At 42.3% G+C, this 26,046-nt stretch overlaps 1 protein-coding gene across 1 annotated transcript; it reads right to left on the bottom strand.

Moving 5' to 3' along the window:
- Window positions 1-721: 721 nt before the first annotated feature.
- On the bottom strand, window positions 722-25,208 carry LOC139372655 (synaptic vesicle glycoprotein 2A-like). Its single transcript, XM_071112432.1, has 13 exons — window positions 25,122-25,208; window positions 14,701-15,474; window positions 11,364-11,544; window positions 9,307-9,458; window positions 9,022-9,155; window positions 4,947-5,036; window positions 4,545-4,652; window positions 4,188-4,276; window positions 3,744-3,908; window positions 3,435-3,568; window positions 2,968-3,171; window positions 2,592-2,751; window positions 722-2,413 (listed from the first exon to the last, which is right to left on the bottom strand). Exons 2-13 carry the CDS (start codon window positions 15,299-15,301, stop codon window positions 2,230-2,232), a joined length of 2,202 nt encoding a protein of 733 aa, XP_070968533.1. The 5' UTR covers window positions 15,302-15,474; window positions 25,122-25,208; the 3' UTR covers window positions 722-2,229.
- Between the last annotated feature and the right edge of the window lie 838 nt (window positions 25,209-26,046).

The following is a 26,046-nucleotide window of genomic DNA, read 5'->3' as shown; positions in this document are numbered from 1 at the left end:
ACAGAGAGAGAGAGAGAGAGAGAGAGAGAGAGAGAGAGAGAGAGAGAGAGAGAGAGAGAGAGAGAGAGAGAGAGAGAGAGAGAGAGAGAGAGAGAGAGAGAGAGAGAGAGAGAGAGAGAGAGAGAGAGAGAGAGAGAGAGCACAACAGATTACAAATTCAATCTACACTCTCAAACATGAACACATTATTTTACAAGTATCTTTTGCAAACTCACTCAAACACACACATTTGTCAGTTATGGGTAAACACAAATAACAATAGATGTCATATACAGACATATGCAACACTAAAGAGATCTGATTCTAATAAATAAAATCCAGCACTACATCAGACACTCAATTGTACCAAGCACACAGCAACAGAGAAATCCCGCAGGCTACACATTCAACAAGCCCAATAGCCCTGCAGTCCGATATCACACTCACACTACAGTTGAGCAATGGCGAGATCAGCTCTCTCACTGATTGTCACCACACTTGTGACACAAAGATTAGAAGGGATGGCGTGGACACGGTGACAGGAAAGCACATAATAATCAATAAAGACATAGGGCTAGATTCAACCAAGCCTGCCTTGCCAATGTACATACCCTTGTGCACATGTTATTCTGAAAACTGTAGGCATCTACCTTTGAGGGGATTTTTCGAGAGGGAGGAGGGGGGGGGGGGGGGGGCGGGACGGTGGACACAATAACTTGAACATTTCATATCACAGAGAAAATGGTGTTTTATACTACTGTGGAAAAACACAACACAGTTTGGATTTAATTGAGCCCTTCTAATGAATCTGTGAGTGACTAGTTGCTATGGTTCTATTCCCATGAGCTGCATGACCGAAGGACAATGTGCTTAGTAACAGTGTAAATGGAATCATTTGTGCTTCATTAATACTGCATCGTTTAACGACTGAACCGACTGACTTTGGTCCCCCTAGGTGTAATGTCTTTCAAAGACAGCAGAGGGCACATGTTGGCTGTAGCTAACTGGAATGTCAAACCTGCTGATGAAGAGTGAGCATAAGACCACTATGTGAGACGCAGGAAGCATGAGCTGTAACGCTGGACTCGTTGACGCATTGAAAGCAACAATATTCTAGCCTTTCAAAATGAAAGGATATCTCCACTGATGTGTTAAATAGGTTCTCATCTTATTTACTCATCTTTGTCTGTTTTTCCAATATCTTTACAGAACCATAATGATGCACTTTATCATTGGAGATCAATGTACATGAATAGGCTCCTCAGAAGTCTCATTGAACCAATGACAAAAACATACAGAAGGATGCAACACTTTCTCCATCTTTCTCCCTAATACGCACACAACATATAGCTATTTAGGCATATATTTCACTGCTTGATGTAAATGTGATGTGGACAAACATACATTGTCATTTTTTTTCTGTGCATATCAACAAAACCGATCCCTTCGAATTACCATCACTAAATAAACTTAAATATTTACCAGTTATTTGTCCTGTCATTATTTATTTTCTTGCAATATATCTTCAACACACATGTACAGTCCATTTTCTATATGATAAAATAACTCGTTTCAATGCCAAGTTTGAACACATAATCTATATCATTATTTTGATGCAGGGAGCTTGGTGCATGTCACCTGGTAAGGGAAATATTGTCTGCAATATTCTCTTTCAGAGGAAGCCATTAAGATATGTAAATTCAGTGGAAAGCTAAGTTACAGTGAAAGCCATTTTCATGTGGAAATCTGTTGGAGGGCATCTTTAACCTCATATTATTTGGTATTAGGGTCAGATATGGGTGCTATGATGAATTGAGGGTGTATGGATGTTTGATCTCTTTTGTTGGGAAGTATCCCCATTAGGCATTGTAGCTATCAAGCAGTATCTTTGTATCCTTTGGCAGTGGTTTGTAAATGTATACCTTTGTTGGCAGGATTTAATTCTGTCTAATCTGCCTAATCTCTGAGAAGCAAACCCAATGTGCTATTTTATGCTGTGGTCAAGATGCCAGCTAGTCTGTGCTGGCTATATGGGTCACATCTGCATTTTAAGTCTGATGCTATCGTCATATTTTCTCAGTAATCTGGGACTGTTGTGACACTGTTGATTACAGTCTGTTTTTTAGTGTTTAATGAGCAACATTGGATTGCTAAAGGCTGAGATTGTACGGTTGGTTGGGCTCTGGTTGTAATGTGGCTACTGAAGCTACACTGAAGCTACACTCTGCTGCCTTCTGGTGGTGAATTGTGCTACTGCAGCACCTGGCCCCGTGTTTCAGGCAGCTTTAGTGCTAGGAAACTCCCGGCAGCGAGTGCACCCGCAGCGAACAAGATGGGCACAGCTTTGGTGATGCCTACAAATGACTGGAAGATGCTTATGCCCAGGACAGCAGCCAACTTGCAAAGGGCATTTAAGAAGCCAAATGCAGTGGTCCTAAAAAAGAGAAAACAATGGAAATTGTCAGCACTTCTGACAGGGTCACTTCTTAAAACTTAACATGAAAACTTCAATATCTTTTCAATAAAGACGTTTGTTATAAAATACACCTTTATTCACTGTGCAAGAATTAAGGAGCTGTAACAATTTCAAAATGTGAGGTAGCTCCACTTGCCTTTTATCCGAGGGGTACAGTTCCACAGTCAACACATCCAGGGCATTCCAGGAAGCTATGCTGATGCCGCCAAAGAGACATAAAAGGGCGATCATTCCCGACTCGGTACTGCCGAATGACAGGAAGAAACAGCTGACACAAGATATGACACTTGATCCCGCTGTGTAAGAAAAGAGATTGAGGGGGAAGAGAAAGAGGGTGAAAAAGATCAGACAAAGATAAGGGACCTTTCTGTAGTCGGCTACTCATGAAGTACTGTGGTGTAGGAAGGGGGGGCATAATTAATGTATCACCAGATGTATAATCTCAAAATATGCACATATTCTTTCAATCTTGTATAGAGCATTAAAAACACATTAATGAAGGCGTGACATACCCAGCATCCTCAGACGTCCAATTTTGTCCATCAGCAGGGCTGACACAATGTTGCCGGGTAACACGGCCAATGTGCCCAGGAAACTGACAAAGTAGATCATGTAGGCGTTGTTGTCATCAGTGAAGTCCAGCAGACAGCCTTCCTTGTTGTGTAGGAAGGTGCTGTTTACCAGTTTGCTGTTGATGATTCTGTTCTGGAACAAGTCTGTCAAGAGAAAAGAAAGTTAAGAGTGGTGTCAAGAAGGGTCCAAGGGTAGAATACTGCCCAGTTCAATGGTATTAGGCATTTTATTAGGATCCCCATTAGATGTTCCAAAAGCAGCAGCTACTCTTCCTGGGGTCCAACACAAAACATGAAACATAATACAGAATGACATAATACAGAACATCTAGGCATGGACTGAGCTCATAACTATTGTAAGCTCCACTTTATATTGTTTATGCTTCTTGTTTTGGGAGACACTTTACCTGTATTGTAAAAGAGGGTTGAGATGAAGGTGCAGTTTCTGAAGAAGCTTCTGCTCGAGGTGATGTCCTCAAAGTAGCACTCCTCAAACAAAGAGTCCTCAAACACCATGGACTTCATCTTAAGGTTGATGAACCTTGTGGACAATGTAAAAGTAAGAAAGACGTATTTAGCGGTTGTAATTAGAGTCGACTAACAGTTAGTGTCCATTGGATAGTTGCAAAATTAAGACCAGCACAGTTTACCACTCCCGATTTAAGAAGAACATTTTGCAAATTCAGAAAGTTCTGTGTAATATAATGAGGACTGACTTGTCGTTGAAGTACTGTCCTTGGCGGTGCACTTGGTTCTCCAAGGTGAAGTTAAAAGTGACATGCTCCACTCGCTCCTTGGTGAAGGACTTGGTGCGCGAGGCATAGTCCTGCTTCTGGATGTACTTGATCATGTCAGGGAACCACACTGTCAGCCCATAGTAGCTGGGGGAGAAGCAAAAGACAAAAATGTGACTTAACCAAACAAACATGATTACGTTTCTTCATTTCTTCACTATGTTGAAATCAGTTGAGATAAGTACCTTAATAATATCAATGCTCCGTTAAGTTTAGACGGCAGGAGCCACCATTTTTTTGGAATCTTTTTAGATTTGATATGACAAAACATTTCTTGAGCTTTTTGATTGAACAAAACAAGAAGCGGTTTGTGCACAGGCCGCTGATAACCACTATGGTCCTGGTCTATGGCCCTGGTTCTGCTACCTGAACGACATGGTAAACCAGACAGCCATCATCATGAACGTGGTCCTTCTGTATTCTGGATTGAAGATGGCCAAGAAGTTACTCCGCACCTATAGCAACCCACAGAGAATAACTCAAATATGCATCTAGGTTTTACTGCTGACACGGTTTAAAAACATAAAAACCCACTATAAAACACATTGCACAATTCTCTTTTTTAACCTAAGCATAAATTGGGCTTTGGTCATTTTGTATAAAAGCATCTGCTAAACGGTGTATGCAGTCACAAATTAACATATTCTGTATGAAATATAAAAGATATACACAGAAAATAACCATATTCTCATACCTTTATAGGGATCTTAACATGACTCTTACCTGGTGGAATAGGCTGGCCAGCTTCAATTTATAGCGTCGCAAAGTTGATATGTCTCCTCCCATGTCCACCAGCTCGTCCATCTGCTTTACAGTCTTGATGGTGGTGACCTGGGAAAAACAAGACCTTCCATCTTCAACTCGTTTGTGTGCAGTACATGTATACATTAGATTAGATTCGATGAAATGAGATTTTCCCGCGAGGGAACGTCTCGTTTGGAGTGGTAAAAAACTAAAACATAGCAGGTCTAGGCCACGCAGCAGACAACATCAGACACTCCCAGGCTGGGGACGTGGTTACACAATAACAAACAGCTGGGACAGGAGAATACAACTTCATAAACACGTTTTGCAGAAGAACCCTGAGATTCAAAGACTTTACATGTGTGTCTCAGAAATACTCACAGAAAACACCTTCTCTGGGTGCCCCTTTGCTCTCATGTTGGTGTCGTGAACTTGTTTCAGAATCATCCAGCCTTCGTCGTGTTTTCCGTTCTGTTGGGAAATGATCGCATAGTTCATCAAAAACACTTACAGTTGAAACACATTACGAGTATTGCAATACATTATGTCTGTGTGAAGTGTCTAAGGGTATACTGTAATGTGCCTTAATTTCCATGAATTTGTACTAAAAGCTTATATTTAGGTTTATGCTACTAGAGTAAGACAGTTGTGCTAAACTCAACAATCAATCTGAATAATCTGAAGAATTGAAAATACTAAATTCACAATATCCCAGTTTGTACCTTTAAGGGTATAATCTGCAATATTTGCTGCTGTTCAATAGTCAACTCAGGCAATGACATACAGTGCCTTCAGAAAGTATGAACACCCCTTGACTTTTTCAATATTTTGTTGTGCTACAACTAGGGACGCACGATATATCGGTAAGGATATCGGAATGGACGATATTAGCTAAAAATTCATTGCCCTTGACAATCAACCGTTCTCTGTCGTGGATGATGTTGGCTTTTGCCGACTGGTCGAGCACCGGTACACACTACCAAGTAGGCGCTATTTTTTAGATGTTGCACTACCGGATTTACACAATCTTGTTGAAACTCGCATCCACAAGCTACTTGTTATGGGCGTAACTGCTATTAGCTTCACAACTGATATTTGGACCAGCGATGTCAGCCCAATGAGCATCTGACAGCACAGTGGGTCGACGACAATTTCGTACTGAGGAAAGCCGTATTACATGCTCAAGAATGTGTTGGTTCTCATACCACAAAAATGCCAACACAGACCGTCGGGTTAACTTGGAAAAGTACTCTCACAGAGGCTGTGAACAAGCAATTCGGTGGAATTCTCTCTTAGCCTCTACTGTGTCGCCACCATGTTCGATGCACACCCATGTTCGATGCTAGGTACATGGACCGCTACCTGTGTGTGTGTGTGTGTGTGTGTGTGTGTATAATAAAAATGTTAAAGCTTAAATGTCTTGAGTCAATAAATATTCAACTCCATTGTTATGGAGTAACAGGCAGGTGGAGAGAGTAAACAAGGATGTGGGTAGGTTTCTGCGGTCATATTGCCAGGACCGGCCGGGGGAGTGGGCGGCGTTCATCCCCTGGGCAGAGATGGCTCAAAACTCACTCCGCCACTCCTCCAATAACCTCTCTCCTTTCCAGTGCATACTGGTGTATCAGCCAGTTCTGGCACCGTGGCATCAGAGCCAGATTGAAGCTCCTGCGGTGGACAAATGGTTTAAGCGCTCGGAGGAGACCTGGGACGCCGCCCATGTGCACCTGCAACGGGCCGTGAGGCGGCTGAAGGCAAGCGCCGACCGTCACCGCAGTGAGGCCCCGGTGTTCGCACCAGGGGATCGGGTCTGGCTCTCGACCCGGAACCTGCACCTCCGCTGCCCTGCCGGAAGCTGGGTCCGCGGTGTGTGGGGCCATTCAAAGTCCAGAGGAGACAGAACGAGGTATGCTATAGGTTATAGCTTCCCCCAGATTACCGTATTAATCCCTCGTTCCATGTGTCTCTCCTCAGGCCGGTGGTGGCTGGTCCACTCCAGGAAGCTGAGGTGCGGGAGGTCCCTCCGCCCCCTCTGGACATCAAGGGGGCCCCGGCGTATGCTGCTCGAGCCATCCTGGACTCGAGGCGTCGGGTCGAGGGGCCTTCAGTACCTCGTGGAGTGGGAGGGGTACGGTCCGGAGGAGAGATGCTGGGTGCCGGTGGAGGACGTCTTGGCCCTTCGTTGCTGCAGGATTTCCACCGTCTCCACCTGGATCGCCCTGCGCCTCGTCCTCCGGGTCGTACCAGAGGTTGGTGTCGGTGCACTGCTGGAGCCGCGCGTCAAGGGGGAGGTACTGTCACGACTTCTTCCGAAGTCGATCCCTCTCCTTGTTCGGGAGGCATTTGGCGGTCGACGTCGCCGGCCTTCTAGCCACCGCCAATCCACTTTTCATTTTCCATTTGTTTTGTCTATGTCTTACACACCTGGTTTTACTCACCCAATTACCTGTTTATTATTTAACCCTCTGTTCCCCATGTTTGGTTGTGAGTGATTTTTTGTTGTATTGTGGTCCGTATTTGTGGGCTTGGTAATTCTCTTGTATTTTGATGACTTTGAGTAAAGTTACTTTTTTTTTACTCATCTCTGCTGTCCTGCGCCTGACTCCTCTGCACCAGCTACACATAGATCATTACAATTGTAGTTACTCCAGAATACTAACCTAATTGACAGAGTGAAAAGAAGGAAGCCTGTACAGAATGTTTGCAACAAGGCACTAAAATAATATTGCAAAAAAAATGTGGCAAGGCAATTAACTTTTTGTCCTGAATACAAAGCGTTATATTTTTCAAGCATAGTGGTGGCTGCATCATGTTACCAGTATGCTTGTCATTGGCAAGGACTAGGGAGTTTTTTTTTAGAATAAACAGAAACGGGCAAAATCCTAGAAAACCTGCTTTCAGTCTGCTTTCCAACAAACACTGGTAGACAAATTCACCTTTCAACAGGACATAACCTAAAACACACGGCCAAATATACACTGTAGTTCCTTACCAAGATGACATTGTTCCTGAGTGGCCTAGTTACAGTTTTGACTTAAATTGTCTTCAAAATCTATTAAAAAAAATATTTTACTAGGGAAGTCCCTTAAGAACAAATTCTTATTTTCAATGACGGCCTTATTCAGGGGCAGAATGACAGATTTTTACATTGTCAGCTCGGGGATTCAATCTTACAACCTTTCGGTTACTAGTCCAACGCTCTAACCACTTGAAAATGGCCATCTAGCAGTGATCAACAACCAACTTGACAAATCAACAGCCAATAATTTTTTAAAGATAAATGTGCAAATATTGTACAATCCAGGTGTGCAAAGCTCTTAGAGACTTACCAAGAAATAGTTGCAACTGTAATCGCTGCCAAAGGTATTGCTGCCAAATGTATTGACTTAGGGGGTTGAATACTTATGTAATCAAGATATATTATTGCTTTAATTTTCATTAGGTTTTTATAAATGTTAGTATTTTTCCTCCACTTTGACATTACAGAATATTTTGTGTAGCTCATTTACAAAAACATTACAATTAAATCCATTTTAATCCTACCTTGTAACACAACAAAATCAAGTCAAGGGGTTGTGAATACTTTCTGAAGGCACTTTATCCCACGCATCCCATTCCTTCCAGATAGATTCTATGGTACATGTTATGCATACATACAGTTGAAGTCGGACGTTTACATACATTTAGGTTAGAGTCATTAAAACTTGTTTTTCAACCACTCCACAAATTTCTTGTTAAGAAACTATAGTATTGGCAAGTCGGTTAGGACATCTACTTTGTGCATGACACAAGCCATTTTTCCAACAATTGTTTACAGACAGATTATTTCACTTATAATTCAATGTATCACAATTCCAGTGGGTCAGAAGTTTACATACACTAAGTTGATTGTGCCTTTAAACAGCTTGGAAAATTCCAGAAAATGATGTCAAGGGTTTAGAAGCTTCTGATAGGCTAATTGACATAATTTGAGTCAATTGGAGGTGTACCTGTGGATGTATTTCAAGGCCTATCTTCAAACTCAGTGCCTCTTTGCTTGACATCATGGGAAAATCAAAAGAAATCAGCCAAGACCTCAGAAACAAAATCTGGTTCATTTATGGGAGCAATTTCCAAACGCCTGAAGGTACCACGTTCACCTGTACAAACAATAGTACGCATGTATAAACACCATGGGACCACGCAGCCATCATACTGCTCAGGAAGGAGAGGCATTCTGTCTCCTAGAGATGAATGCACTTTGTGCGAAAAGTGCAAATCAATCCCAGAACAACATCAAAGGACCTTGTGAAGATGCTGGAGGAAACAGGTACAAAATGATCTATATGCACAGCAAAACAAGTCCTATATCGACATAACCTGAAAGGCCGCTCAGCAAGGAAGAAACCACTGCTCCAAGGTTAGAATTTGGTAAACTGCTTCTAAATGGACTTTTGAGAAAGTGATCCCTGCTTACCTCTAAGAAAAAGCGAGGGCTTTCTGGCATGGTGGTGAGAGAAGCAATAGCCGCAACAGAGGGAAATGCACACACCAGGACGAACACACGCCAGCTGTGGAACTGGTAGGCAGAGCCCATCTGGAAACTCCAGCCTGGGAGGAGAGGAAGCAGAGAGCGAGAAATGGGACAAAGCACAAACCGTATAAACCTGCGTAATCCCTAGATACAACTTTGTGGTAAGGCATTTTGAGCGCTTTTGGGACAATATCCGTGATGATTGAATTCCCGCCATAGGCTACTCACCATAGTGTGGGATGATGGCCCATGCCATAGCTGAGGCATAGATGCCACCAATCATCCAGAACATGCAGAGCCAACTGAGGTGCTCCCCACGTTTCTCCTGGGCCAGAAACTCTGAGTAGTAGGAGAACACAATGGGGATGGAACCACCGATCCTGTAAGGATTAGCACAGAGAAACAAACCACTAGAAGTTGAGCTGGACTTTCTAATCCTGTTCCTGTTTAATATTTTTGGAAAATCTGTAAATGAAATCAAACTTGGGGAGAATACTTGGTAGTAGGGATGCTACTTGGCTTCTGTGAGGGTGCTCTTTGGATGAAATGTCCTTCTTAGCATTAAAGCAAAAAAACATATACTGTGGGGAGAACAAGTATTTGATACACTGTCGATTTTGCAGGTTTTCCTACTTTCAAAGTATGTAGAGGTCTGTAATTTTTATCATAGGTACACTTCAACTGTGAGAGACGGAATCTAAAACAAAAATCCAGAATATCACATTGTATGATTTTTAAGTAATTAATTTGCATTTTATTGCATGACATAAGTATTTGATACATCAGAAAAGCAGAACTTAATATTTGGTACAGAAACCTTTGTTTGCAATTAGAGATCATACGTTTCCTGTAGTTCTTGACCAGGTTTGCACACACTGCAGCAGGGATTTTGGCCCACTCCTCCATACAGACCTTCTCCAGATCCTTCAGGTTTCGGGGCTGTCGCTGGGCAATACGGACTTTCAGCTCCCTCCAAAGATTTTCTATTGGGTTCAGGTCTGGAGACTGGCTAGGCCACTCCAGGACCTTCTTACAGAGCCACTCCTTAGTTGCTCTGGCTGTGTGTTTCGGGCCGTTGTCATGCTGGAAGACTCAGCCACGACCCATCTTCAATGCTCTTACTGAGGGAAGGAGGTTGTTGGCCAAGATCTCGCGATACATGGCCCCATCCATCCTCCCCTCAATACGGTGCAGTCGTCCTGTCCCCTTTGCAGAAAAGCATCCCCAAAGAATGATGTTTCCACCTCCATTCTTCACGGTTGGGATGGTGTTCTTGGTGTTGTACTCATCCTTCTTCTACCTCCAAACACGGCGAGTGGAGTTTAGACCAAAAAGCTCTATTCTTGTCTCATCAGACCACATGACCTTCTCCCATTCCTCCTCTGGATCATCCAGATGGTCATTGGCAAACTTCAGATGGGCCTGGACATGCGCTGGCTTGAGCAGGGGGACCTTCCGTGCACTGCAGGATTTTAATCCATGACGGCGTAGTGTGTTACTAATGGTTTTCTTTGAGACTGTGGTCCCAGCTCTCTTCAGGTCATTGACCAGGTCCTGCCGTGTCGTTCTGGGCTGATCCCTCACCTTCCTCATGATCATTGATACCCCACGAGGTGAGATCTTGCATGGAGCCCCAGACCGAGGGTGATTGACCATCATCTTGAACTTCTTCCATTTTCTAATAATTGCACCAACAGTTGTTGCCTCCTTACCAAGCTGCTTGCCTATTGTCCTGTAGCCCATCCCAGCCTTGTGCAGGTCTACAATTTTCTCCCTGATGTCCTTACACAGCTCTCTGGTCTTGGCCATTGTGGAGAGGTTGGTGTCTGTTTGATTGAGTGTGTGGACAGGTGTTTTTATACAGGTAACGGGTTTAAACAGGTGCAGTTAATACAGGTAATGAATGGAGAACAGGAGGGCTTCTTAAAGAAAAACCAACAGGTCTGTGAGAGCCGGAATTCTTACTGGTTGGTAGAATTCTTCTCAAATACTTATGTCATGCAATAAAATGCAAATTAATTACTTAAAAATCATACAATGTGATTTTCTGGATTTTTGTTTTAATTCTGTCTCTCACAGTTGAAGTGTAGCTATGATAAAAATTACAGATCTCTACATGCTTTGTAAGTAGGAAAACCTGCAAAATCTGCAGTGTTTTAAATACTTGTTCTCCCCACTGTATATCTCTACTATATAACTATAAAAAAGCTATTAAGCCCACCTGCGTCTGTGTGTCACTCTGTCTCTATCTATCATTCACCTTCCATCGGTTTTCAGAATCTTACCCAACACCAGAAAGTAGTCGGCAGAAGAGAAAGGTGCTGTAGCCCTGGACAAAGGAGGAGAAGAAGGAGAAGACGCTGTTGATGGAGAGACAGATGAGAAGGGACTGCCGTCGGCCTATCCGATCAGCGAGCCCACCCCACACGAATGCACCGACCATCATTCCCAGATAAACAATCAGACCTGCAGAGGACAGAAAGAGAAAATGAGAGAGTTACATGTTCCTTACCTGTGCATACAGCTGCTGTATTTGTTACCCTTCGGCACAACATGTGTCAAAAGAAAGATGATTTCGACACCCACTATCTCAGATCGTTCTGAAATAGTTTCTGTTTTTAAAAATGGACCATTTTAATTTATAGGACTGGCCATTTATAGGATTTATAACATTTAATAAATATAATACCTAACATCCATTTGACCTAAACGTAAAAAAAAAAATAGACATGAGGAATCCAAAGAAATGGTCAAAACCTTATATTATATGAATCCTATAAATTACAATGGCCAATTTGGGTGCAATCAGAGATGGAATTACTGTATATTTCAACAAAATAACATGGCAGGAATGCGAATCTTATTGGTTTCTAACAACAACAACAAAAAACGTTGAGACTTGAAATTGAGCTCAGGTGCATCCTGTTTCCATTCATCATCCTTGAGATGTTTCTACAACTTCATTGGAGTCCACCTTTAGTCAATTCAAATAACTGGACAAGATTTGGAAAGACACACACCTGTCTATATAAGGTCTCATGGTTGACAGTGCATGTCAGAGCAAAAACCAAGCGATGAGGTTGAAGGAATTGTCCGTATAGCTCCGAGACAGGATTGTGTCGAAGCACAGATCTGGGGATGGGTACCAAAACATTTCTGCAGCATTGAAGGTCCCCAATAACACAGTCACCTCCATCATTATTAAATGGAAGAAGTTTGGACCACCAAGAACCTGATGGTCACTCTGACAGAGCTCCAGAGTTCCTCTGTGGAGATGGGAGAACCTTCCAGAAGGACTACCATCTCTGGAGCACTCCACCATTCAGGCCTTTATGGTGGAGTGGCAAGACGGAAGCCACTCCTCAGTGAAGGGACATGACAGACCGCTTGGAGTTTGCCAAAAGGCACTCAGACCATGAGAAACAAGATACTCTGATGAAACCAAAATTGAACTCTTTGGCCTGAATGCCAAGTGTCATGTCTGGAGGAACCTGGCATCATCCCTACGGTGAAGCATGGTGGTGATAGCATCATGCTGTGGAGCAACGCTCTTCATCCAACCTAACAAAGCTTGGGAGGATCTGCAGAGAAGAATGGGAGAAACTCCCCAAATACAGGTGTGCCAAGCTTGTAGCGTCATACCCAAGAAGACTTCTGTAAATGTGATATTTCAGTTTCTTCTTTTTAATATATTTGCAAAAATGCAGAAAAACCTGTTTTTACTTTGTCATTATGGGTAATTGTGTGTAGATTGTTGAGGGGGGGGGGGGAATGAATTAATCAATTTTAGAATAAGGCTGTAACGTAACAAAATGTGGAAAAATTCAAGAATCTGATTACTTTCTGAATGCACTGTACATGACTGTCTTGCAATGTAAAAAAAAAACAACAACAACAACTGACAATTGCATTGTGTAAAACCTGCGGTTAGGTTAGGTGTGTGTGGGCAGGCAGGCTGGCAGGCACTGTCACACACTCCCAAACAGACACCACACACACACACACACACACACACACACACACACACACACACACACACACACACACACACACACACACACACACACACACACACACACACACACACACACACACACACACACACATACACCCACCCACCCACCCACACCCACCCACCCACCCACAAAGCTCAAGGGTAGTGAAGAGTGAGGTGTGGGATGGAGGAGACTAATCATAGATGGTTTTCCCCTTTATGTGAGAATAAACTCTATTTGTCAGTGTGGACATAGGTAGCTAGCTATGGCTAGCCGGCTAATGTTTTTGTTTGAAAAATGCATCTGGACACATTACCAGCTTTTTTTGTTTCACCTGGGTGCCAGTATTACGTAGAGGAATACAGCAGTGCTAAAGCAGATGGCTTGCAGTGAGGACGACAAGGCTTCTATTCTGAACTTTGTGTGGTGAGCTTTTTGAGGCATCACTGCTGCGGCATCACAGAGTGGAAGAAGAGAAGTCCAGTGGCTATAAGACTCCAGACTTGTCCTCTACAAGATCATCAGCAGACTCCATCGCCATCATTTCCCTTCCTCTGACCAGCTCCCTCCGCTCAACCCATGAACTGACCCTCTCTATCTTCAGAGGATGCAGCAAAGACTTGGCCTCTATTGGTTGACCTGTCAGTATGTTGCTTGTTTGATTGTTGCTCTTGAAGAGATATAAGGTTAATCAATTGTTGTTGTTATTATTATAGACGTGTCAGAGAGACAAGATCAACGCAAGCTGCAGAGCAGAAATTGGGGCCCCCATATTCAATCAAAAGTAACCAGCAATGTTTTGCATGTTTTCCTCTATCATACTCTTTCAGCATAATAAAATGATGTTCATGTTTATCTCCTCAGGAAAATGGGTAGCCAATTTGGGCCTAGGTTGCTGTCTGCTTTGGACCGTTTCTGAGCCACAACAAAGTTTATGGGCACTTATAAAGTATTCTAAAGATGGCACAAGACGATGGTAAGAGATGGTAAGAGAAAAAACCTGTTTAAGATGCAGGAGCGCAATTGGCTGAATGCTGGCGGTACACTGGCATGATATTCACAACTCAACACGAACACACAACACAATTTAATTTTACTGTACTTATTTTTGCTAGAAAATTATCTGGTGACGAAGGGTACTATTTCATTTTTTAAAGTCTGCACTAGCAACTACAGTACCTGGTTATTTCTGTGAATAAATGAAATACCAGGTCATTTCTTTATCATAAAATGAAGTGCTGCCAAGCAGACATTTGTGTATCAGGTGCTGATGTCAATAAATAGGTTCCTGAGTTACACATTCATCACTCTCCAGAGGGTCGGCAGAAAGCAGATGTTTCCTGTTACAACCTAACTTGAAAAATTGATTTGGGGACTCCGCTCAGGAGTCTTTTTACGCCTGCTACGTTAGGTTACATATTCATAGATTGCTAATTTTATTGTCTACCAAAGAAATAAGATGTGAGGAATTTACCGTAGAACGACAGGGTTTTTATTGAATTTGCATTGGGGCCGATTAACTCCCCCACATTTGACACTTGATCGGAGAAAAACATTTAAGGACTCACTAACCTAGCATGTAAATCAATCAAGTTAATTAAAAAGACAGTTTAAGGGTCACACTTACCCAACATGCCCTTGCTTTCCTCTGAAAGACACATATCTTTCTCGGCGCTGGGGAGCACAAAGTCCACCACAAAAATCTCTACACCGTCCGCCATGAGGGCCAGCCCCAGCACAAAGTAGAGGGTCCACTGGAACTTTCCATGGCCGCACTCCTGCAGGATGGTCTCGTACTGCTGGGCTAGCTCTTCTTGATCCTTCCGCCTTTCCCCCTCAAACTTTGCCATGTCCCTGAACTGCTGCCCATCTCCCCCTGCTAGGCTGTCGGCAGCCTTGCTCGAGTCAGCGCGGGGAATGCCCTGGTACTCGCCCTCGTAGATCTCGTCGTCTTCGTCGTGGCCCTCTGTGGAGTCGCTGTGGCCACCTTCATCGTCATTGGCTGCCTGGCTGTCGCCCCGGTAGTAGCCACTGTCCGGCCCCCCAGGCACTCCAGGGTAGTCATCGTCGTCGTCTTCCTCAAAGCGGGCGTATGAGCGTTTGCTGTACTCGTCGGTCATCTTGTCCACACCGCGGCCCACTTTCTTGGCCGCCTGGCGCTTGACCTCCTTGGCAATGTCTTTGGCGCCCTTTATAAAGGCTGTCTTGTTCTGATAGCCGTCCTCCATTATTGAAGGGTAGAGGAATCTCAAAGGCAGAGGTTTATCACCTGAAAAGCAGGATGGAGCTCAGGATTCTCTGGGGAGTGTTTGTCAGGCAGTGTTCCAGTTTAGACTCAATAGGGTGGTGGAGAGTTGAGCTGGATTGGATCACAGGGCCCGCTCTGCGATAAACTGCTCCTCTACAGAGGGAAAGCGCAAACACATTGTTAGTCACATGGACCAAACTTTTGAATCAGGGTTTGGGTCAATATAATTTTAAATAAATAATGTATAGCTTCAAAACATGTTTAAAACCACAATTGTGGTCTAATGCAGTCCTTGCATCCATAGCTTCATCCCTCAGCTGTTTATCAAAACAAGTGGTGGGGTGGCCAATTAGTGGTTTTTAGAATCCCCCGATTGCCCCTTTAAGTAACGTTCTATCTCTATAATGCTCAATATGAGTAAGCCCAGATCCTGTTACTTTTGCTAGGGGAAGCATATTTCTAAGCAGATACCAAGGAGCATCTTATCTCAATTTGCATTCTCTGTAAACTGATTAGGTATGGCTTACTGTTCGATGTTGACATATTGTGTCTTGTGTCCATCTGATAACAACTCAACACCAGGGAAAGTAAAGCAGGGGCAAATTGAGAAGGGTAGCAACTCTTCCTTGTGGACTGTGGATTCATGGAGAAGTCAAAAACAATATTCTTCACAAGCAAATGGAAAATATATTTTAAATAATATATAGTAAGAGTATGAGTCCAAGTGTGCATTATTGCTGTGCACAAATAATGTTGCTTTTGACTTACACTGCTTTATTTGGAAATGGCCTCTCGCATGTTAAGATGCAGAACTGACCATACTGGAAGTAAAAGGCCTGTAAAATGTAGATAACACTTAGTATTTAGGGACCACAACACATCACATTAGTTCTCGTTTTTTGTTTGATCTTGTCTCATCACTGCAACTTCCCAAAGGGCTCGGGAGAGGCAAAGGTGGAGTCATGCTTCCACCAAAACAAGACATACCTAAATGTGCTTTTTAACACCCGCCAGCTTAACCCAGATGCCAGCCACACCAATGTGTCAGATGAAACGCTGTTCAACTGATGACTGGAGTCAGCCTGCAGGCACCCGGCCCGCCACAAGGAGTCGCTAGGGCGCAATGAGCCAAGTAAAGCCCCCCCCCCGGCCAAACCCTCACCTAACCCGGACGACGCTGGGCCAATTGTGGCACTGCCAGCGAATGAACCCGGGTCTGTAGTTATGCCTCTAGCACAGCAATGCAGTGCCTTAGACCGCTACGACACTCAGGAGGCCCATTAGTTAACATTTTTAAGCCATATACTATATGCACTGATAGACAGATTCCTGTCCCCCAAACACCTGACTACAGCAAAGTCAGATTTAAAATGGTGGCCACCATTAAAGAAGGTGGGAATACTTTGATACAATCAACATCACGGATAACAACATTGTTTGGTAGCCTTTTATCTACAGTGCCTTCAGAAAGTATTCACACCTGTTGACTTTTTACATATTTTCTTATGTTACAAAGTAGGATTAAAATTGATTAACTTGCCATAGGTTGTCATCGATCTACACAAAAAAATTTAACATTTGTGAAAAAAACTATGAAAAATAAAACACTAATATATCTTGATTACATACATATTCAGCCCTTTGAGACAATACGTGTTAGAATCACCTTTGGCAGAATCGCTTTTGGCAACATTTACAGCTATGAGCTTTGCACACCTAGATTGTACAATATTTGCACATTATTATTTGTTTAATTCTTCAAGCTCTTTCAAGTTGGTTGCTGATCATTGCTAGACACCCATTTTCAAGTCTTGCCGTAGATTTTCAAGTCAAAACTGTAACTAGGCCACTCAGGAACCTTCAATGTCATCTAGGTAAGCAACTCCAGTGTATATTTGGCCTTGTGTTTTAGGTTATTGTCCTGCTGAAAGGTGAATTTGTCCCCCAGTGTCTCTTGGAAAGCAGACTGAACCAGGTTTCCCTCTAGGATTTCTCCTGTGCCAAGCTCAATTCCGTTTCTTATATCCCCCCCAAAAACTCCCTTGCCGATGACACGATGCAGCCACCACCATGCTTGAAAATATGAAGAGTGGTACTCAGTGATGTGTTGTGTTGGATTTGCCCCAAACATAATGCTTTGTATTCAGGACATACAGTTCATTTCTTTACCACATGTTCAATGTTGTTGATCTATACTCGGTTTTCTACTATCACAGCCATTAAACTCTGTAACTGTCTTTGTAGTGACTTTTTAGTGATCCAAAGTTGAATTATTAAATTCACCATGCTTTTTTAAAAATCCATCTACCAATAGGTGCCCTTCTTTGCGAGGCATTGGAAAACCTCTATTGGTCTTTGTTGTTGAAACTGTGTTTGAAATTCACTGCTGAGGGACTTTACAGATAATTGTATGTGTGGGGTACAGAGATGAGGTAGTCATTCAAAAATCATTTTAAACAATATTATTGCACACCGAGTGAATCCATGCAACTTATTATGCGATTGTAAAGCACATTTTTACTCTTGAACTTATTTACGCTTGCCATAACAAAGGGGCTGAATACTTGATTCAAGACATTTCAACTTTTCATTTTGTATTAGTTAGAATAAATAAATAAGACAAAAACTGTACCTCCACGTTGACATTATAGGGTATCGCGTGTAGGCCAGTGACACAACATCTCCATGTAAACAATTTTAAATTCTGTCTGTAACACACCAAAATGAGGAAAAGTCAAGGGGTGTGAATACTTTATGAAGGCACTGTATGTCTGCCTATCACAGAGGTAAACATGCAATGGTCTCTTTCTGCAGTGTGAAACAAATAACTATAGCATATACAGTTGAAGTCGGAAGTTTATATACACTTATGTTGGAGTCATTAAAACTAGTTTTTCAACCACTCCACAAATATCTTGTTAACAAACTATCGTTTTGGCAAGTCGGTTAGGACATCTACTTTGTGCATGACACAAGTAATTTTTCTCAGATTATTTCACTTATAATTCACTGTATCACAATTCCAGTTGGTCAGAAGTTTACATACACTAAGTTGACTGTGCCTTTAAACAGCTTGGAAAATTCCAGAAAATTATGTGATGGCTTTAGAAGCTTCTGATAGGCTAATTGACCTCATTTGAGTCAATTGGAGGTGTACCTGTGGATTTGCCTTTTTACTTCACATCATGGGAAAATCAAAAGAAATCAGCCAAGATCTCAGAAAACAAATTGGAGACCTCCACAAGTCTGGTTCATCCTTGGGTGCAATTTCCAAACCCCTGAAGGTACCACGTTCATCTGTGCAAACAATAGTACGCAAGTATAAAGACCACGGGACCTCGCAGCCATCATACTGCTCAAGAAGGAGACTTCTGTCTCATAGAGATGAACGTACTTTGGTGCGAAAAGTGCAGATCAATCAGAGAACAACAGCAAAGGACCTTGTGAAGATGCTAGAGGAAGCGGGTACAAAGGTATCTATATCCACACTAACACGAATCCTATGTCGACATAACCTGAAAGGACGCTCAGCAAGGAGGAAGCCACAGCTCCAAAACCGCCATAAAAAAAGCTTTTTGGAGAAATGTCCTCTAGTCTGATGAAACAAAAATAGAACTGTTTGGCCATAATGACCATCATTATGTTTGGAGGAAAAAGGGGGAGGCTTGCAAGCCGAAGAACACCACCCCAACCGTGAAGCACGGGGGTGGCAGCATCATGGTGTGGGGGTGCTTTGCTGCAGGAGGGACTGGTGCACTTCACAAAATAGATGGCTTCATGAGGAGGAACATTATGTGGATATATTGAAGCAACATCTCAAGACATCAGTCAGGAAGTTAAAACTTGGTCACAAATGGGTCTTCCAAATGGCCAAGGACCCCAAGCATACTTCCAAAGTTGTAGAAAAATGGCTTAAGGACAACAAAGTCAAATATTGGAGTGGCCATCACAAAGCCCTGACCTCAATCCTATAGAAGATGTGTGGGCAGAACTGAAAAAGTGTGTGCGAGAAAGGAGGCCTACAAACCTGACTCAGTTACACGAACTCTGTCAGGAGGAATGGGCCAAAATTCACCCAATTTATTGTGGGAAGCTTGTGGAAGGCTACCCGAAACGTTTGACCCAAGTTAAACAATTGAAAGGCAAGGCTACCAAATACTAATTGAGTGTATGTAAACTTCTGACCCACTGGGAATGTGATGAAAGAAATAAAAACTGAAATCATTCTCTCTACTATTATTCTGACATTTCACATACTTAAAATAAAGTGGTGATCCTAACTGAACTAAGACAGGGAATTTTTACTAGGATTAAATGTCAGGAATTGTGAAAAACTGAGTTTAAATGTATTTGTATGTAAACTTCCGACTTCAACTGTATTAGTAGAGAATTGGATTTTGTAAGACAGTGATGAAGAGATGTGTTGATAGAAGAATCTCTATATTTAACATGATCAAATGGGTAGGTCAAAATGTAACTGAGCTTCAATTCAATGTTTCGAACTGACTGCCCAGAGGGATGGGCTGTCTGTCCTTGACATTCAATCTTTCCTGCTTTTCACAATTCTTTATTGCCTCAGTCTATGGATGTGGCCACATGTTCCTCGACAGCAAAATACCAAAAACCCATTGAAGAAGGCTGAAACCTACAAACGATATGCATTTTGTTGAAACAGCTGTCGACCTAATCTTCGACAGGAGCTGGAGATAAGCTCTAATGCTCTTCTTTACTTATCTTGCCAATGTAGGGTATTGAAAGCAGTGACTGCTTTAACTGGCTAATGAGGATTATTAATCCTCTCATGCCATGTGTTGGGATTATACGAAGGGAAAACAACAGTATAGGAGTGAGGATGAACTTTTGGGAGGCCGCGATTGTGAACAGATGGGAGGGGGGAGAGAAACATAGAGAGAGATAGTGAGGGGAAGGGAGAAAGGATAAGATACAATGCACAGAGAATGGAATAGAGAAATTGAGAAAAGGAGAGATATAAATTGAGAGAGAGAGGGAGAGGGAGAGAGCATTCTTCAGGGGATTCCTTCCTGACAACAGGGTGGCATACAAAATGATTAAAGGGCCACTGGGTCACATATTAGACAAAAAGGTGCCCCCACCAAAAGCTGCAAGAGTGAGGACTAAATTGGGAACAGTAATGCAACACATCCATCTATTTAAAAAAAACACCGTCACACATTCTGAGCAGTAAATACACACACCAGATATGCTATATTTTGGTCAGTAACACGCCCACACGGTTACACATGTGGGGTCAAAGAAAGGGATGAGACTCACTTTAACACATATTGGTCCTAAAATGCAAAACTCGCCCTCCTGGCGTCCCAGTACTTTACTCTAGCAATTCCCTTACACCATAGAACACACTCAATGGACAAACTTCGGTGCCATCCCACTTCAGGGTGGCAGCCCTGACCAGGACCTGAACCAGAGGCCCTGGGACTATCAGTCCAACAACCTGTTGACAAGGTCACTGGATAGCCTAGGCTATAAGATGGTGTTGAGGCAATAGCTACTCTGAGCAGTAGAGGGCTTGGTGTGATATTAAACCCATTTAATTTCACAGCATTGGTGTGCAGACAGACACTGATGCAAGGTTATCCTTATTACCATTAGTGTGTGTTAATTGGGAATTGGCAGGCAAGCCATCAGGGGTGTTTGGAACCCCAAAAATCTGTGGTGGCACAAAGTAAGTGAGGATGACTGGGGCGTGACCCAGAGGGGGGCTACGGCCCATCCATAAGTTGGAGAATTCTGCATTTTTCAAACACCTGAAACAGCTCTTTCCTGCAATTTAGAGTCATGATCATTATGATTAATTCTATGTAAAAAAATATATGTATATTTTTCTGCATATCTAAGCATACATCTTGAGTCTGTATCCTCCTGACTAGTGGTTCTTTAAAAAATACAATAAATAATTGTCACGACTCTTCCTCTTCCTCTTCCTGTTCGGGCGGCGCTTGGCGGTTGTCGTCACCGGTCTACTAGCTGCCACCAATCCCCTTTTCCTTTTCTGTTGGTTTTGTCTCATTGGTTATTATTGGTCTTATTGGTTATATATGCTTCTCTGCACCTCTGCCAGAATATGAGTAAAATATTGAAAGCAATGTGAGTTTTATTCAGTACATTTAGTTACTGCTTGCTTTTCTAACGTCTACCAACCTAGCCAGCAGGCATACCAGCTAAGATAGTTAGACAAGCTAGCTACTCTAACTTGATTCATAGCCTGCAATGGCTTCTTGGTTGCTAGTTATGAGGTTGGGAGATTGGGAACATATCTGGGCTAGCTAAAGGTGACTTCATACAATTGCTAAGTGGCAAGTAGTATTAGAGATACATTTTCTTTGTAAAAATATATACCGGTCAAAAGTTTGGACACACCTACTCATTCACGGGTTTTTCTTTATTTTTACTATTTTATAAATAGTAGAATAATAGTGAAGACATTAACACTATGAAATAACACATGGAATCATGTAGTAACCCATTTTTTTTGTTTTAAACAAATCAAAATATATTAGCAACCCTTTGCCTTGATGACAGCTTTGCACACCCTTGGCATTCTCTCAACCAGCTTCACTTGGAATGTTTTTCCAACCATCCTTCACTCTGCGGTCCAAATCATCCAAAATCATCTCAATTGGGTTGAGGTCGGGTGATTGTAGAGGCCATGTCATCTGATGCCGCACTCCACTCTCTCCTTCTTGGTCAAATAGCCCTTACACAGCCTGGAGGTGTGTTGGGTCATTGTCCTGTTGAAAAACAAGCGTAAACCAGAAGGGATGGCGTATTGCTGCAGAATGCTGTGGTAGCCATGTTGGTTAAATGTGCCTTGAATTCCAAATAAATCCCCAAAAATGTCACCAGCAAAGCATCTCTACACCATCACACCTCCTACTCCATGCTTCATGGTGGGAACATGCGGAAATCATCCGTTCACCTACACTGCGTCTCACAAAGACACAGAGGTTGCAGCAGCCAGTTTAATCATAGCACTTGATGGTTTTTGCGACTGAACTTGAAGAAACTTTCAAAGTTCTTGAAATTTTCCGAATTGACTGACCTTCACGTCTTAATGTAATGATGGACTGTCATTTCTCTTTGCTTATTTGAGCTGTTTTTGCCATAATATGGACTTGGTCTCTTACCAAATAGGACTATATTTTGTATACCACCCCTACCTCCTTGGACACAGTGTTAACTAACCTCCGCACGAGCTTCAATGCCATACAACTCTCCTTCCGTGGCCTCCAACTGCTCTTAAACGCAAGTAAAACTAAATGCATGCTATTCAATCCATCACTGCCCACACCTGCTCGCCCGTCCAGCATCACTACTCTGGACGGCTCTGACTTAGAATACGTGGACAATTACAAATACCTGGGTGTCTGGTTAGACTGTAAACTCTCCTTCCAGACTCACATTAAGCATCTCCAATCCAAAATTAAATCTAGAATCGGCTTCCTATATCGCAACAAAGCATCCTTCACTCATGTTGCCAAACATACCCTCGTAAAACTGACCATCCTACCGATCCTCGACTTCGGTGATGTCATCTATAAAATAGTCTCCAACACTCTACTCAACAAACTGGATGCAGTCTACCACAGTGCCATCCGTTTTGTCACCAAAGCCCCATACACTACCCACCATTGCGACCTGTACACTCTCGTTGGTTGGCCCTCGCTTCATACTCTTCGCCAAACCCACTGGCTACAGGTTATCTACAAGTTTCTGCTAAGTAAAGCCCCACCTTATCTCAGCTCACTGGTCACCGTAGCACACGCTCCAGCAGGTATATCTCACTGGTCACCCCAAAAGCCAATTCCTTCTTTGGTCGTCTTTCCTTCCAGTTCTCTGCTGCCCATGACTGCAACGAATTGCAAAAATCTCTGAAGCTGGAGACTCACATCTCCCTCACTAGCTTTAAGCACCAGCTGTCAGAGCAGCTTACAGATCACTGCACCTGTACATAGCCCATCTGTAAACAGCCCATCTATCTACCTACCTTATCCCCATACTGGTATTTATTTCTTTATTTTGCTCCTTTGCACCCCAGTATCTCTATCTGCACATTCATCTTCTGCCGATCTACCATTCCAGTGTTTAATTGCTATATTGTAATTACTTTGCCACCATGGCCTATTTATTTCCTTAACTTACCTCATTTGCACTCACTGTATATAGACGTTTTGTTTTCTTTTGTTCTACTGTATTATTGACTGTATGTTTTGTTTATTCCATGTGTAACTCTGTGTTGTTGTATGTGTCGAATTGCTACACTCTATCTTGGCCAGGTCACAGTTGCAAATGAGAACTTGTTCTCAACTAGCCTACCTGGTTAAATAAAGGCGAAATAAAAATAAATAAATAAAATACCTTGTCACAACACAACTGATTGGCTCAAACGCATTAAGATGGAAAGAAATTCTACAAATCAACTTTTAAGAAGACACACCTTTTAATTGAAATGCATTCCAGGTGACTAGGAGAATGCCAAGAGTGCGCTAAACTGTCAAGGCAAAGGGTGGTTACTTTGAAGAATCTCAAATCTGAAATATATTTTGATTTGTTTATCAATTCTTTGGTTACTACATGATTCCAAATGTGTTATTTCATAGTTTTGATGTCTTCACTATTATTTTACAATGTAGATAATAGTAAAAATAAAGAAAACCCCTTATATATATATATTTTTTTTTAAATGTATTCATTTTAAACAGGACAAATCTGAGAGGGCATGTGCCCCTAGGAACGTCTGCATTCCATAACAATGTTCTCAAAAAAATTCACCTGATTATGTTTTGCAGGCTTGTTTATTTTAACGGTCAAGGCAATATGTAGGCTATTTGTTAAGGGAAATAGTAAACCCGTTGAGCATCAGCAACAAATGGCGCCAGTCTGAGACAAGGTCGTTATAGATGGAGGCAAAGCGTGCACATTTCTTGTCTTGCCAAAAGTAGCACGGCTTCAAGATGATGGTCAACCGTTGTGAGATCTTTGCAAGGTCACAAGTGTCCGTTTATTATTTCAGAAATGGTCTGCCAATAACATGCATTACGGATGGTTGGCATTCAGTCGACACGGAATCCCCCTTTAAAAACCTGAGGATGACACATTGCCTAGTTTACCATCCCCCTCGCCAACACAATCATGATGAATCGCCTACGTGAAGGACGATGGCAAAATTCTAACACATTTCTCCATTCAGGCGCGATACGACTGCGAAATCATGATAGTATGCTACCAGTAATATAATTTTATTTCGGATTAGCCTATAAATATTTAACGTAGTGCAACAAGACCAGCGCGACTTTTACAACTGACCTAAAGCAATTAGCTCAATTGTTCAATGAATTATCTAAATGCAATATTCAACATATTTTCGGTAATATAAACGATTTAAACTCAAACGCAGTTCCAATCTCTTCATTTGAAGAGACATTGAATTGTCGTGACTGCGTTTTTACGCAGGGAAGACTTGGGTATCATGTTAGATAGATAGGCCTGCTGTCATGTTAAATAGGCTACAAGAAATATCAATAACATCAATAATTTTAGTCTGTATGGAGTCTGCATCGACCTGCATAGTCGCATAAATAGATAGGCTACATTTCAATAAAACACTATATGATTTTCACATCCAAAATCATGGCCAGTGGGTAAGATATTTTGGGAAGCACGCACATCCACATTCGTATAACAACGGAGTCGGCCTATGTAGTCTAATTATAACCAATTTGCCGAGTTTCATTTTAGTAAAGGTAACAACATCATCTCACCGTAATTATGGACATGGATATCACTATATCCCCAGCTTGAATTTTGTCAACAGGATGACAGTGCGTTGATGCTGCTGCTGCTCAAACGTGGATAGGCTCCCCGTAACCCAACTGACTGAAGAGGAAGCGTGATGCTGGAACCTAGAGGTACCACCTCAGTGGGTACCACAAGTAGCATCGAAGATTCGCCCCCCCCGGCAGAAATATACCTTTCACGCACCTTGCCACGGTCTATCTTAATGGCTCTCTTATTGGTTCTCAAGTTATTCATTTATCTTAACCCGTTTTTCAAACTATTTTTTAAGTATTAAACATCCATTTCGCTTTCGCATTAAATGTTGTCCACCACGCCCTCTCATCATCACACACACACAATACTATTTGAATCATGTGTAGGCCTACATGTGAAAGCAAGCAACTATGATGTGTAGCCTATTGATATTTATCAAGGTGTTGGTATGTTTATGTTTCAAATTGATGAATGTATCCTAAGCTTTAGCTGTATGTATTAGGCTTACATACCCTGAATGAAAATATGTATCTTTACCACTCACGCAAACATGTAGGCCTACAGCCTATAATGAGAATCGCCTCCCTTTTAGTGATACACTTAAGTTGCCAAATGTATTACTCTGCTCCAATTCAATGTTCTAATAGAACAGCTTAAATATGAGTTGTGTGTTTTTTTAATCGTTGGAATAAGACTAATAGTAGCCCTTAATCAACAGGCATAAGAGGTTTCTGAAACAATATTTTCCATGTAAATGGACTTCTCCCTGAGCTGAATAATCAAAATGCCAACCCCATATTTCTCTCACATACACCTGCCCCTGTTTCTATGCCAACCACTGGCCCATCCCACCTAGTGACATCACAGGACCAGATGATGAGGAAACAAGTGAGCTTAATTGACAACCCATGACTT

Source organism: Oncorhynchus clarkii, chromosome 18, assembly GCF_045791955.1.
Source record: "Oncorhynchus clarkii lewisi isolate Uvic-CL-2024 chromosome 18, UVic_Ocla_1.0, whole genome shotgun sequence".
Classification (NCBI taxonomy): domain Eukaryota; kingdom Metazoa; phylum Chordata; class Actinopteri; order Salmoniformes; family Salmonidae; genus Oncorhynchus; species Oncorhynchus clarkii.
This window is presented reverse-complemented; position numbering and strand designations above follow the sequence as displayed.